Source organism: Plectropomus leopardus, chromosome 10 (genome assembly GCF_008729295.1).
Source record: "Plectropomus leopardus isolate mb chromosome 10, YSFRI_Pleo_2.0, whole genome shotgun sequence".
NCBI classification, from domain to species: Eukaryota; Metazoa; Chordata; class Actinopteri; order Perciformes; family Serranidae; genus Plectropomus; species Plectropomus leopardus.
The window spans coordinates 4,652,435-4,666,397 of NC_056472.1; the positions used below are offsets into that span (position 1 = coordinate 4,652,435).

Here is a 13,963-nt window from a genome sequence, read left to right on the forward strand (position 1 = left end):
TGCCTCTGGCTAAAGATTTGTGATGGTGTGTGTTCACATTGTGTCTCTGTGTACAAAACAGACAGCAAGATTAACTGGGAGAGCAGATTCTTGTTGTTGAGCAATAAAACAAGTGTGACTGGCTGATAGACTATTTATTAATCAGCACACTCTACAATTTATACCCCACCTCACCCAGTCCTTTTGCACTTTGCACTGTTGCACATACATGAACCAAAATGGCAAGTGCACTTGAGTACTTTTAGGGATGAAATTAGTCAACTGTACAGATCAAAGTAAGGCTTTGATTTCTGTTGAGATGGACAGTACTTGCTGTTACCTTACAGGGCTCATTTCATTCAGTGTTACTAATAAAAGTATGTGTAAATGAAACCGTAGTTAATAAAAGTTTCATACCATTGTGCATAAGTAGTGGCAGCACTGAGTGTGTTGTTTTTTAAGATTTATTGCCACTATGATAAAGAATTTATTTTTCATGTCTTTGTGACTTTAAGGCATGCATCTTTGATCCGCTCTCTCTGCGTTTCAGGACAAACTCCTGGAGGAAATGTGGAAGCAGCAGGACAGTCTGGAGGGTCCCACAGCCACAGCGGCATCAGCAGAGATGCCTGGCTCGCCTGAGGCTGGCGGAGGGGCGGAGGAAAATTCAAAGGACAGCAATCCCCTGCTCGAGCGACTCAGAGCCCTGGAGGTAAAGTGGATTGCATGGTCCACTTCTTACCCTTCCCACAACTGTTCTTCATTTCCCCACCACCATTCCCAATTCCTGAAACATCAGATTGATCGATATATTGAGTATGTTTCATTCTATTAAATGCAGCTCATTAGATATCTATAGAGACTTTGCATAAATGGACAACTCAAGGACAGCACACAAGGCTGTATTTTTTTTCAAGGACTGAATGTTATTGCAATGGTTACATGATGGTCTGTCTGATCACAACAAGTTTTTTGTTTTGCTTTTAAAACTTTCCCCACCATTGACGAGATTTTCCGTCATTTTCTGTTTTTACTGTTAGTGTAGGGGACACTGTTTCAGATGCGGTGCAACAGAACAATATTTCCACGCCCAAAAACAAATGAACAAGACAATCTAGGGTCACCCAGGGGGACAGGAAGAGAGGACTACTTATGTGCCGACTTTATCGCTATTTAGCGGCTTTTAAGGCCTCCCAGCAATGTTATTTTTAAAAAGCAACGAGAGACACTTTTAGCAACTTATTCAGATCATCAGGAACAAGGGAGAAATATATTTACATTTATTCCCATGCTCGCTTCTCACATGAACCGCAGAATGCCGCCGTCAGGCCAGCCTCTCCTCCTGTACACCAAGTGTGTGGATGTGACAGGGTGACGGGCAGGACGAGAGGAGAAGCTGCTTGCGGTATGAATTCAGGTGTAGTGAGTTTCCAGCCCTGTTACACTGAAAGAATAAATTGATATCTGATGTTTGATTCCTTCCAGCTCCAAACAAGTAGAACATCATGTAAATACGCAGATCACAGCAAAGCCGTTACTTAGGGACAGTTCTGTAGCTGTGGTGCTTCCTGACATTTTGGGAAATGTTCCACTGTTTAGTTCCACTATAACTCAAACAGAGTAATATTATCAGTATTATATTTTAATAGAAATGCACAAATTCAGGTGTTGATAAAAAAGGAATGAAAAAAGCTAGAATAAAATGTTTTTGGATGTGTATAAAAGCAGAAGATATGTTATCTTGTACTGATTGTTTATATATTCAAAATACAAATTATTCTGGAGGTATTTAAAGATCACTAAATATGACCAAAAATGCTGGGGCTGGCTGGCAACTTAATAATAATACTTTGGTGGGGAAAGTGTTAAGGATTGCAGGGTAGGAAGGTTGTGAAAGAAGTGACATGGCATTAGTTCACCCCGAACACTCTGACACCAACAGGCTTTTTCGCAGATCAATAAACTAATTATCACTTTCTTTCTCATTTCTGCTGTAGCACAGGTCAGGAAATTGTGGCCTGTGGTTTAAATCTGTCCTTTCACCAAAATTATTTGGCCCACTCTGTAAAATCTCACATTTCTTTCTTGCTGGCCCTCATGAAAACCTTTAGGCGAGCTGCAGAACTCTGCTGCAGACCACAGTGCTCCAACTTCCAACTGCTATTTTTGTTGTGTCAGATTGGGTTATGTGGTGGAAATTGCTAGCTGAGGGCTAGGCTACTTCAAATCATTAGTGAAGATGCATAAAAACTATTCAAAAGCCGCCTCAGGTACATACATAATGAATTCATCGAGAACACTGGAACCTGTCCGTTCTGAATGTAAACGCTTGTTTGAATGAAATGATCATTAACTTCTGTCACGTGTCACTCACAGCGGCCGAGTCCGCGTAGCTTCATTTGAAGACAGCAGCGAGCCATGTAGATGAGAAACAAGCACAATCAGTGTTTCATCATGCCGCTATCCATCTCTGAAAATGAGACCACAGAAATGAGACCTCATTATGCTGCAGAGCGATCCTGAGGGCAAGACAGAAACATCAGGATACAGAGGAGTTATTCATATCCAGGAGGTGATAATTAAAATGCTGACAGGGTAGTTAACATTTGCAGCCAGTGTTCCAGTGAATGTACATGCTGCCTCTCTGTCACACCTTCCCTGCTAAAGATAATAGGACAGACCATCTGTTGAGAGCTCTCACAGACATTATTGATCGCACTTTTATATCTACTCCAAAGCATAGCCTAAAGGTAACATTTCTGATTCTGCTTTGGGTGTTGTGTTTTACTGCAAGGCCGCAGACATGGAGTCAACAATGCAGGGCTCCAGGGTGATGGGGAGTGATGTATTTCAAAGACAACTTCAATTTCAAAGTTTGGAAACTCATTTCATCTCATACGGCAGAACACCGTAAAACTAGAACACAAGCAGCGCTAAAGAAAAAGAAAAAGAAAAGAGGCAATTTGTAAAGTTTATTTATGATTCCCAATACATTTGCTAATGGTCATTTTAGAACAGCAGCGCTCGGTTGCCATCGTCTGTATAAATAATGGATATAGCTACCATGATGTCACCCAAGTGTTTGTGGATTGCTTTGAATTGAATTGAATTTGAATTGAATTTTTAATATTGGCTGTTGCCGTCTGGGTGTTTTGTTGCCAAAGGTGAGTGGGGGGGGGGGTCTGACTGAGAACACAAGAACACTATCATGTCTGTCACTCATGCAGCCCGCCCTTAACCCTTGACAAACCTGAGTTTCAGTTAAATTTCATTTGAAAACATGGGCAGAAGGAAGGTAACAACTTAGCAGGACATGGACCAAAAGTTAAAGCAAAAAGGTTACAAGAAATTCACCTAAAATATACACACAAAAAAGTAAAAACACACAAACAAGGAAATGACCAAGAACAAGTGCTGACAAAAATGTATTTATTTTGTATATTTTATTAATTTTTTTCCGCAACATAATTTAAAATATGAAATTGTTAAAATCATACCTACATTTTTTAGGAAATTTCCCTCTTTGTTTTTGGATAATTACCTTATAATTCTGCATTTGTTTGTTTTTATAAATCACCTTTTAGTAATTTCTTGTAGTTTGTTGCCTTTTCCCAGGATGTTTTCGAAAGGAATATAACTAATTTGCTCAGGTTTCGAAGGGTCAAATAGCTTGTGAAAGGCACCTAAACGCAGCACATGAAAACTGATATCGATCCAGGTTTCAAGATCAAATATGCATAACTTTAAGCCTTATTAAAATATAAATAGGTGAATTATGTAATATTTGTTGACCTGCAGAATTTCATAAACCCAGAAAAACTTTGAATTATTGTTGGTATCTGTTTTACTGGAGGTGGTGATATTTGAGAGCAGATGTGAACAGGGATAATGTTTGGATGTCACACCTTACTGCTGATCTGCTGCATGATTATCACCCAGTAAAATACTGAACTCCTACAATGTCTCATTACGGAGAGAAACACAGACACTGAATTAATGGGAAAAAAAGGTGCTCCTGAATAATGGAGCTTGCTTTAGAGTTATCATGTTTTCAGTTTCAAAGAAATCCAGTGATCCAGTAGTCTGCACATTCACAGGTACACTGCTAACTACTGCTAATACCTAGCTCTGCATATGTTAACGGTCTCAAATCAGCGCAGTTTTAAAACTCAGAGCAACTGTCCCTCTAACAGATGACGATAACAAATAATAGAAGTAACAAAAACAATATTATCAATCACAGCTTTCTGTTTTTTATCACTTTTTTTAAAGACAGCATTTCTAAGGCCAACTTGGAGCATAACTGTCCCTCAAACAGGTAACAACAAATAATAACAGGAGTAACAAAAAACAATAATATCAATCACATCTTTCCATCTTTATCACTTTAACATTTCTACAGCTTATTGTGTCCCATCAACATGGTTCCTACAACTTTCAACTGGCATTACTGAATTGCCCAGCTTATTCTGAAAGTAACAATATATCATGCCCTGCTAACACATGCAGTGACTCTGCTAAATGCCTGAAAAGAGAGACAATCAGGCAAAGGATTCTTATTAGATTAACCAAACAGCAAATACATTGGCAGATTTTAATTATTTTTAGTAAATGATTGCATGTGGCATGCAATCTAAACTACATGTGCATCAGCTGTAAAGCCTGTAATGTTGCGTCCTGCATCCTGATAAGGTCCCAGTAATTGTGTGCAAGTTCAAGTAATTACCAGCATGGACGCTTGCTGAATTTTACCCATCCAGCAGTGATATTTCAGCGGTATTTAATTTCCTGTGTTAATACTGTGGTCCAGTACTTATGAAAGCCTGCATAACCACTTTGTCATAGTGATGATCTTCTTTTAGAATAAAGTGCCGCCTTAAATTACATCAATTTTCTTGTCTACTTTGTTGACCCTAATGGATTATTCGGAGTGTATTTTGTGGTTTTCATGCCGTTGCCTCTTCATGGTGGCTGCCTTTATTTTATCCACATTTGTAATTAAAGTTTAACGCTGAACTGGAGAAACATTACAAGGTTTTCCATTTAGCTGGGAACTACTTTCCAGTCATGGCACACTTGGGTACCTTCCATATAATCCACCATGAAAAATGAAGAAAAAATCCTCTAAGAACCACAAATAAGAGTGAAAAGATGAATAATAAAAAACAAGCTGAGCTTACTGCACTTTTTCCATGTGGAGAAGTTGCTGACTCCTCTCAGCTCCTCAACCAAAAACTAATATTCAGTGGAATTTGACAGTTAGGGCTAAAACACTGATTGATGCGATGCTTGCTGCAGATCAACCATGTTAACTGCACAAAAACAAGGATGAAGGAGCATGGCAGGAAGCACGCTGCCAAACATTTACATCTTTGTAAGTGATTTATTTTAGCTTTATGGTTTATTCTATGAAAGCTCTCTGGAAGTAATACATTATGCAGATGCACAAATGTTGGTTTGTTCTTTTTCTTTTTTTTTTTAAATTAAGATAGAATCCAACATATATTGACATACACTACATATACACTGGATACAGTTCAAAAGTGTGGAATCAAACATTATATTGATGTTTTTCTTCTTTCCACCAATAATGGTTATTTTAAAGAAGATGGAAAAACAGTATAATTCAGATGTCAACAGAATTCTATACATTTGATATTGTTTTGGTCCCAAAAGAAGAAGAATTAAAAAGATACTTTGCTGATTTCAACCTGGCTTTTATCAAAGCAATATGGGTGCTACATGTGAATGAACTGTGGGAAATTCCCTCCATCTAACCAGTGCCTAGATATGGGTCGACAGACTATCGGCCTGGCCGATTATTGGGGTCGATATTTGGCATTTCGCTTATTACCTGTATCTGCTTTTTATTTTAATGATCGCAGACTTAAAAAAAAAAAAGTATGCATTTTCTTATTGGCAGACACAAAGAGAATAAAAGTGGAATAAAAGGGCAGACTTGCCCCTCACTCTATCTTTCAAACTCAGACCAAAATTTGATCAAACAGTAAAACTAAGCAATGCTGATCAAATATAAACCAAGGTTCTGTTACTCAGTTGCATATTCCTACTGTAAAATGGACAGCACTTGTAAAGCAATTTTCTAGTTTTTCATCCACTCAAAGCACTTTTGTAATACTTGTCACATTCACACATTCACACACTGGTGGCGAGGCTACTGTACATGGTGCCACCTGCTACTCAGTAACCATTCATAACACTCACACTCAGGGGTTCAGTATCTTGCCCAATGATACTTCAACATGTTGACTGGAGGAGCCGGGGATTGAACCCTGACATTTTGATTAGAGGACAACCAGCTCTACCTCTGAGCCACCCAGAAAACATGTTTTAGCTTACTGTTTTAACTGTAATACCAGATTGAAGAGCATTTGTTGGTCTGGGGCGGTGCATTCCGGTTGTGTTCTTTTTTCTGTTTTCTCTGCGTCTTTCTACTGAATAGACATCCTAGTTTTATTGAAGCAACATCTTTCCCATAGCAAAGTACTTCTTTAAATTATTAAAATTTCTTTTTGGTCAATGTCCCCACAGTATTGCAGGACAGGGGAGAATACATTGGAACTTAGATTTTGACTTTGTTTTCCAGTCCAGAAAACTGTAGAAAAAAAGACAAGCTCATAAAAGTGTAAGTGAGTCTGGATAATTGTTTAAGCGCAAAATAATTCGAACATATAAATAATAATATAATAATCATATTTCGGAAATCCATTTTTTCCTAGGACCCTGTGCAGTCTACTCATTCGTTACAATGAATAGGTTTTGTGAACTGTGATTTGTCAGTCCATAGTACGTTCAGCAGGTATTCCCTGATTTGATTACCACTGTGCTAACCCGAGGCTAACCATCTATTTGAAGTTTGAAGAATAACTTTTTTCTCTTTATTGTCGCATCATTCCTCCCTAAGACTGAATGCAACAACACACAACTCTTGTGTGGTTCATTATGATCAGTTTCTCGTTATTAATCTGGAGCATTTCAGCAGCTAGTCATTGAACCAGGTTAAAATACTGCTGCAATTATCCTTGGGCTAGCAGAAGGCGGTGTTGAGCAGTGTGAGGTGGTGACTCTTCTCAGTCGTGCCATTATCGGCCTTTTCCGTGATGTTCTGTGAACCTGTTGTTCAGAGCAGCTGCCCACAGCACTTAAGTGAAAACAAGCCGTCTCAGGTAGCCGAGGCTTTAAGATTTACTGGATTAATCATTTCAGTGGAAAGTCACCTCCTGAGTTCCCAGAAAGGTTTCTGCTCCCCCATCGAGCAAAGCCTAAAGTCAGTAATGGAATTATACCTGGGGTAGCTCAAGTGAGCCTTGCAGACACAGCGAAGGTCTGCAGGATGGAGTTTGGATGCCTGAAATTTAAAGCATTATTCATTCAGAACCATCTTTCTCCAGTGAACCTGCAAATCCCACAGTGCTGCAGCGAGAGAGACGCTTGATCTATCTCTCTGTCTGCCTGTCTGTTTAAGAGAATCAAAAGCTCGCAGTTATCTTACTGCACATTTGGTTTTGGCAGGAATGGCCACATTATTTGTCACAAGTATAACTGAGACGTAAGCTGTTACTGATTGAGATGGGTGCACGTTCAAAGCAATCAATGTAGTTTATTTGTCTGTGTTTTATCTGTACAGGCGGAGAACTCTGCTCTGTCAATGGAAAATGACAATCAGAGGAAGCAGTATGAACGCTGTCTGGATGAGGTGAGTGTTAGTGTTCTCACAGCACAAACATGTCCTGTGTCCTGTGAAGTATAGTATTTATCTAACCATTCCCTACATAATTCACATTTATTTTATCTTGTGTTGGAAATGATCCATTGTCCATACCGGGGTATCTCATATCAGTGCTGATTTGAATAGCATAGTCACATTCACACGCTGGTTCACGGTGGGAATATCACTCCATTATGCCGCTTTGCCGTTCTGTATATAACGCCTGATCGTGGAAAGCGAGGACGGACTGTTCTCGCCTCTGAGCCGGAACCAGAGGTAGTAACAGCCCCAAAACGAGACCCTTTGAAACCTAAACATATAAGTTTGATTTCTCTCAAAAACATGGGAAGTAGGCATAGCAATGAAAGAATAATTCACCAGAAAAATTAGCTAGAAATTAGTAAAAGGATTTTTTTTGAGGTTAAAAACAAAAATGCTTAAAATTATTATAATTTTGTGACATAATTTTAAATATGTAATTATGGTTTTAATTATAAATATAGTTTTCCCAAACTTTTCTCTTTTTTCCCTAGACATTTTTCCCTAGCTTTTTAAAAAACTGATTTTCTAAATCTACTAATTTCTTGCTACTTGTTAAAAATGTATTACCAAGTTGCTTCTTGCCTTTTTTCATGAATTGAAAGAAATCACATCGATTTTCTAAGGGCTCAAAGGTCTGAATACTTGTACGAGGCGTGTGAAAGCAGTACAAGACTGTCACTCCAGGTTTCAAAGGGTTAAAGCACAGTCATGAGAGTGGTATCACTTGTCTCCCTTACTCTTGAAAGGAAAAAAAGGGTTAAATTTCCCAAACTGTTAAACTATCTCACCTTGACTTTCAACACCAAGCCCAACAAAGCTATCAGTTCGACAATGTGAGATGAGATTCTCACTAACAAAGAGACACACATACACACTATTATCTATAGTGTTAGTGAAGTCCATAGAGGAAAGCCAAGAGAGGGGAACATCTCTAATTGAAGTGGACAGACAACAGAGCCCTGGGCTATCTGAGAATGAGAGCCTCACTGCAGGAGGACCGACTCCCAGCTCTCCTTCCCTCTCATTCTCTCCCTGACAACACTTTGATTGTCTTTCCATCCCTTTCCCTTGTCTTTCCCTCATCTCTCTTCAGCCAGCAAGACTGGACCGCTCCACTTCATTTTTTTAAACAGGCTTCACTAATGGGCTTGTTACCATGGAGATTGCTGCCCATGAGAATTTAACATATTCTGGTTGAGGACAGAAATTTCAGAGTTTCAGAGCTCTGGGATGAATTTCACTTCTCCTGCTTTTCAGTCTTATTATGCACATTAATCTTTTTTTTTGGGGGGGGGGGACATTCAGGAGGCTTCCTGTCATGGTCTGAATGAGCTGAGGCGAGTCATTTTGATAGATAGATGAAAGAGGCGGAGGGAAATCATTTTGCAGCACACAAAAGTGGAAACATAGTTATTATTCCAGTGTCAAGGTACAGCGTATGCTTCCGCTTCAGAAATCAAAATAAGCAGGAAAGGAAGGCAGATTATGCTGTTTTGTATTTCGCAATGACTCAAATTTTTCTTCTTTATTTGAAAATTCTGAATCTAAAAGTTTAGTCAGCCTAATATCAATGACATCAAGAGGAGCAAAGAAACTGTGTTGGGACAAAACCAAACATTGTCTAAAAAAAAGACATTTGTTCAGATTTCAGACTCTGGTTTATTTATGTGCTGAGAATAAAGTTAGAGATACTAACTGCAGGCAGCTGCTGTGTGATTTCACAAAATCTGACTTTGTGATGCAATATGCTGTCAGTTTGTCCTCACAGCAACTTACACGCCTTTAGATTCTCTCTGATGGAGTTTGCACTGGGTCATTTTCATTTACAGTCTCTCTGCATCTCACAGCTCCACGCAAAGTTTGGAAACACTCACTCAAATAATGACCGAATGACTCAAAATATATGTCTGACACATTTCTGTTGTCTTTTCACATGTTCCATCCAGGTGGCTAACCAGGTGGTCCAGGCCCTCCTCACACAGAAGGTTTGTCTTTGTCTCTGAATTATTGACACATTGTTAATACTGTCAGTTATTAATGTGAAAAGTCACATTTGGATATTCAATTTTAACCCTTTGAAACCTGAGCAAACTGGATTGGTTTCTCTCAAAAACATGGGAAGATGTCAATGAGCAATTTAACAACACATGGCCCAAAAATAAGCAAGAAGTTAGAAGAAAGTTGTAAGAAAATTACCTAAAAATAAGACAAGAAAAGGGAACGTAAAAAAACAAAAACAAACAAGAAAATGACTTGTGAAAGTACATAAAGTTTTGTTTTTTTTAATGTTTTGGTAACATGTAATAATGATTATAAGTATATAGTTTGCTGGACATTTTTCCCCAGTGATTGTTTAATTTTCTAATAATTACCCTCTATTTTAAAAAACACATTTTCAGGTCATTCTCCTGTTACCTTTTTAAATTTCTTGCAATCTGTGGAACATTTCTTGCCAAGGTAGTCCTTGCCTTTTTTTACCATGTCTTTTGAAGGACTCAAACCAATTTGCCCAGTTTTAAAGGTTTAAAAAGCTTGTGAAAGGCTTCTGAATGCAGCTCAGGAAAACTGATGTCGATTTGAGGTTTTAAAGGGTAAAGGGATCAATACTGAGGTTTGGCAAAATGTACTTAAGTGTCAAAATAAAAATCTTCATTATGAAGAATAGTTCCTTTTGCTTTTGGACCAAACACTAAAGCTAACTACAGCACACAGATTAGAGTAGAGTAGTGGGTATTATGTATGAAATCTCACCAAAAGGAATTACTCGTCTATGTGAGTCTATATGAGCACAGAAGTAGTTTTGCTATGACTAGCAAAACTACTTCACTGCAATAATGGCATATGTATTTACTTCATTCCTTTTTATTTAAAGTCATGTGTTTATAATAATTACACTAGTTTATGTAGTATTGATCTGCATGGTGAATATTTGTAACATTTCTATACAGAAAGCACTCACTTGTAATGTGAGGATTCATATTGTATACAGTAAGTACAGCATTGTGTCGTGTTCCTGTTACATTAGCATCTGGCACACGTGTAGTTCTCTGAAATATCCCCGTCAGTGGCAGTTATCTGTCCATTTTTCTCCTCTGTGGGGGTTTCTAGGACTTGAAAGAGGAATGTGTGAAGCTGCGGACCCGTGTGTTTGACTTGGAGCAGCAAAACCGCATACTGAGTGTGCTGTTTCAACAACGTGTCAAAATGTCCACGATTCCTGTCTCCCAGGTAGGAACACATGGCACAATGGATACAAACAGGCACTGACAGACCTAACCCGCTTCAAGGCTGTTTGAATTTTACATGAGCAGCGTTCTACTTCTAAAGGTTACTAACTTTAAAAAAGCACAAAGAGGGAGAAATCTACCCAGGGTGCAATCCAGTTTCAAATGTTCAGACGTACGGGTTAGGAAATGGACCCATTTGGTCCGCATATTCTTTAATTCTTGCAATTTGTGTCAAATTGGCATGTTGGAGTGCAATGTAGGTCATCAAACAAGCATTACCATCCTTACCACTTGCTTCCTTTATGCTATTCATGTCAGAATTTAGCCTATTAGTGAACCACCCAGCTGTAGCTGGAGAGCGAGCTGCAGAGCTGCACATGTTTCTCTAATTGGAACGCTTTCAACCATACAGCACCAGGGATAATTGGTTAAAACCTAAGCCTTTGTGTAGTATTGTTAGCCATCATGTTCAGTTGTTGGGCTTCACTGCTAACACTGTCAAGGTTTAAAGCTGCACTTAACAATATTTTTATACCAAAAAACTGACTCACATGACTCTAGTTTCTCTGTTAAAGAGTTTGCATTTCTGGTTCCCTTGTCTTGAGGTCAGTGGGTTTTTTGAATGGGTTTTTGGTTAGATGCCTGAAATAAGGTCTGTGGTTAACACAAGCTTAACAGACTTTCATTTTTTGTTTTACAGAGGCTTTCACGTCTTAAAAAAGACGCATGCTAACTACAGAACGCCATCACACCAAACGAGCATTTCCAGTATCGTTATGTCGAGGGGAATGAAGTCATGGAGTTCCTTTACAGCCAAATGTTAGCTTTTCATTTCTGCTGATTGCATATACACTTTAAATATAAAAGTAGTGTTCATTGGTGAAGATTATCTTGCTGAACAAAAATGTTTAAGGATCATAAACATTTGTTTGCCACAGAGCTTATTTTCCTACAATAATTCAAAATTCAATGAAAACATAACATTGGCTTTTGTAGAGGGAATCAGTGTGATGTGTGATTCTGCATTGGCTTACAAAAACGACATCATCCCTGCAGCACTCTACAAGGTGATGATTACAGAGTTTTGATTTTAGCTTGTGCTTCTGCCCCCTCTAAAACCAATTATGACAACTTCAAAGTAAGACACCTGCTAAAATTTGGTTTCTTATTTTCTGTTGCCTGAAACTTAAAAAAACATTTTAAGGGCACTCATTTCTCATTAAAGCAAAAGCCTTGGAGAGGTGTTTTGGTAGCCAGATATGTCACCCAGACAGGGTTATCCATTGCATTGAAATTAATCAAAAAATGATGAAATTTTAGAGCAAAGTATCTGTTTAGGACAGCAAAAATCAGAACAATTAGTATTCAAGAATGTTATGATAACTTAAAAAAAGTCTTTCTTTACTAAATGCTGCCGTCATTTACTGTTGTCAGAGGCACTTAATTGTTTACCATTTACCTATGCTTAAGTATCATAAAATGTTCACGTTACACTTTTTAGGGGGGCATGTAAAACTGCAACATCACTGATATTCAGTATGACAGCACCCTGTTAAGATAAATTTCCTTTTAACCTTTTCTTACAGCAATCCTTTGATCTACAGGTTGGCTGATTCATTTTTTTGGAATTATTATAAGTATTTTGAGGTTTATTTATGCAACCTTGCTGACGGGCTGGATTTGGCTGCTTTGATCAGCGACCAACAATAATGAGGCAGCGCTGCTTTCATGCTGCGCAGCACTGGGCTGGACGGACACATTTTAAACTGATCAAATCCAATTAGATCTCAAGTATGTTCCAAAATGTGAATGGTGAGCTGGGTCATACCTTCTATCCATTTACAATATTAGTGGATTTGTTTTGGTGTATATGCTACAACTATGCATAATTTGATCAGTGAATATCTCCAAAATATTGAGGTTTAGCGAGTAACAGTCTCTCAACCAAGTATTTATTATTTAAAAAACTGTAGCAATCAAATACACTTGTTCTGCAGAAAAATACAACCGAGACGTGTTGCAAGGGACAGAAATATGTATCCTGGTTTAAGAATTAAGTGAAAGACTCTAAGGTCAACTGGCCAGCTCTACCATGAATAATTGATGATGGATGCTAATTCTGATGGACTGATGATGATACTTTTGAATTCTGAGATGAATGTTGAAAGAAACTCCCAGAAATGGTTGGCTGAGCCCAGCTTGTTAGCCCTTCATTCTTAAAGAAGTGTAAGCTGTAATTGACAGAAACATTGGGTTCCTGAACTTCAGTGAGGATCTGTCACTGTCACTGGATCAGCGGGACTGCACATGCTTGTTGAAGCCAATTACTCGAAACAGTGTTAAGTGTGTGTGGTGCTGCTGAATAGCCAGAACTCTGCAAATACAAATGCAATGTGCTGCTTGTCCATTTGCCTTCATTATTTTTGGTAGGTTGCAGGGATTTGGTGCTGGGTCTTGGGTCTACTCTTTATATAGATTGTTGTTCTGTTGAGTAGACGTTCACTCCTCTTGGCTTTGGTGTTTCTATTCTGTATTTATCCAGAAGGCAAGTAGCAAAAAAAAAAAAAAAAAAAGATTAGGAGTACCCGAGGCAAGAAAGTCAACCTCTGAAATATGTTATAATCACAGCAGGAAATACAGCAATGTCTCAGTAAAACTGCTAACTGCTTTTAGTGGCACTATCCTGGCACAAAATGCAGTGATGTCTCTATACAACACAACATCTTTTACTAGCACTAACCAAGGTGGAAATACAGCTAATGGATCACTAAAAAACACCCGCATTTGGTGTCTATAAAGCTGCTGCAAACATAGTCATGACTTGCTAAAAACAGCCGATATAGTTGGTTTCAAACAGCAGTCTGCACCTAGGTTGTACAGTCAAGTAAAAGCAGCTGTTTTTTTCCTGCCACTATCGCTTTTGTTGATTTCAAACAGGTGTCTGCAGCTTGGCAGGCACCTAACAACAACCACTTTTGTTAGAAGT

General features: G+C 38.5%; 1 protein-coding gene across 3 annotated transcripts in view; it reads left to right on the forward strand.

Moving 5' to 3' along the window:
* LOC121949025 (nck-associated protein 5-like) overlaps positions 1-13,963 on the forward strand; it is an 88,375-nt gene that overhangs the window by 36,950 nt on the left and 37,462 nt on the right. For all 3 annotated transcript variants that reach the window (XM_042494610.1, XM_042494611.1, XM_042494612.1), the window contains exons 4-7: positions 530-691; positions 7,628-7,696; positions 9,697-9,735; positions 10,859-10,978. In XM_042494610.1, coding sequence (XP_042350544.1) covers positions 530-691; positions 7,628-7,696; positions 9,697-9,735; positions 10,859-10,978 — 390 coding nt within the window. The remainder of the gene's footprint in view (positions 1-529; positions 692-7,627; positions 7,697-9,696; positions 9,736-10,858; positions 10,979-13,963) is intronic.